Consider the following 1,500-nt stretch of genomic DNA (forward strand, 5'->3'; position numbering starts at 1 on the left):
GGTCCTAGGGAAGGGGCCATCAGGTCTGTTACCAGGACTTAAGTTGAGACAAGCTCTGTGCATTGCAAAGAGCAAAGCCATGGACCCTGGAACAAAGTGGGTGTCTTGGCAAGGAAAAGCCTTTCAAGTGAGAAACTGAGGGGGAAAAAGGGGGACTTGGCATGGTGCCACCATTTCCTCCTCTTGGGTCTCAGTGCCTTTCACAGATCTTCCACCAGCACCATGTTGGGACAGAGCATCCAGAGGTTCACACACAGGAGACACTATGAGGAGGGCCTAGGGAAGAATTTGCCATTTTCAGTGAAAAACAAGTGGCAGCTATTAATTATGATGACTGTGTACTTTGGATCTGGATTTGCTGCATCCTTTTTTATAGTAAAACACCAACTACTTAAGAAATAAGGATATGTTAGTTAATCCATGAGATAGATAAGAAGAAAAGCACTTTAAGACACGCAATTTCTTTGAAAAATGGATCAAACTCTTGAATTTAATGTACTTGTTATGTTTGTAAATAAACTTATGGCATGACTGAAAAAAAATGGGAAATTGAATTAAATGTTTGATACAGAGAAGAAAGAGAACAAAAGACAAAGACTACAATAAAACAATGTTTCTCAGCTCAAATATCCTTGAGTTCTTATGCTTTATCTCAAAAATTCATGACACGATAAGTCTATTCCAAAATATACCTTTGTGTATTTCAATATAAAAATATTTTAAATACTGCAACATCTAGAAAATTAACGTATCATGTGTAGCCTTGGTTGTCAGCATACTCTGTGGGACACAGCTGAGTGCCCCACACCATATGCTGTCCCAGAAGTCTCAGCAGTATTGAACCTAATAGCCCACATCTGTACTCTATGCACTAACATACCCCATTTTATCTGCCCTTCCCTATCTCACTTCCCCACTCCACTGCAAGTATTTGTTGAGATCACCCCCAATACACTATGAACCCTCAAATTTTTATTTCATAGTCTGCTTCTGGGGGGAACCTGATCTACATCTAGTACCTAATGTGGTGCCTGGAAGGTAGCAGGTACTTCTTAAGTGGTCAAAAGAGGAATGATGATTTCCAAATTTCTCCAGGTGAAACTGCTTGACTGGAGTCTTGCAGCTTTAACCCCAAACTTCCAGCCCAGCAGAGTCTTCTGAACTTTACATTTTTGTATTAGAGAAGGATGACAACAGAGGTATTATCAGTAGGATTCTCCAGAGGAACAGAACTAATAAGAGATAGAGATAGAGATAGATTTATTTTAAGAAATTGACTCACATGGTTGTGGGAACTAGAAAATGTGAAATCTATAGGGCAGGTCGTCAAGCTGAAAATTTAGCTAAGAGTTGATGTCTTGAGTCCAAAATCCACAGGGCAGCACGCTAGAGACTCAGGCTTTCTAAGTGACAGTCTTGAAGCAGAATTCCTTCTTTTCCAGGAAATCTCAATTTTTGCTCTTAAGGTCTTCAACTGACTGAATGAGGCCCACGTTATGG

The 1,500-nt window shown here is 40.1% G+C and overlaps 1 protein-coding gene across 1 annotated transcript; it reads left to right on the plus strand.

Moving 5' to 3' along the window:
- Positions 1-222: 222 nt before the first annotated feature.
- On the plus strand, positions 223-402 carry LOC110571313 (cytochrome c oxidase subunit 7C, mitochondrial-like). The gene has a single exon (XM_044913108.1). It carries the CDS (start codon positions 223-225, stop codon positions 400-402), a length of 180 nt encoding a protein of 59 aa, XP_044769043.1.
- The last annotated feature ends 1,098 nt before the right edge of the window (positions 403-1,500 follow it).

The sequence above is a fragment of the Neomonachus schauinslandi genome, chromosome 2, assembly GCF_002201575.2.
Source record: "Neomonachus schauinslandi chromosome 2, ASM220157v2, whole genome shotgun sequence".
NCBI lineage: Eukaryota > Metazoa > Chordata > Mammalia > Carnivora > Phocidae > Neomonachus > Neomonachus schauinslandi.

Coding starts and splice junctions, on each gene's coding strand:
- LOC110571313 (XM_044913108.1), top strand. CDS start 223: ATGTTGGGACAGAGCATCCAGAGGTTCACACACAGGAGACACTATGAG.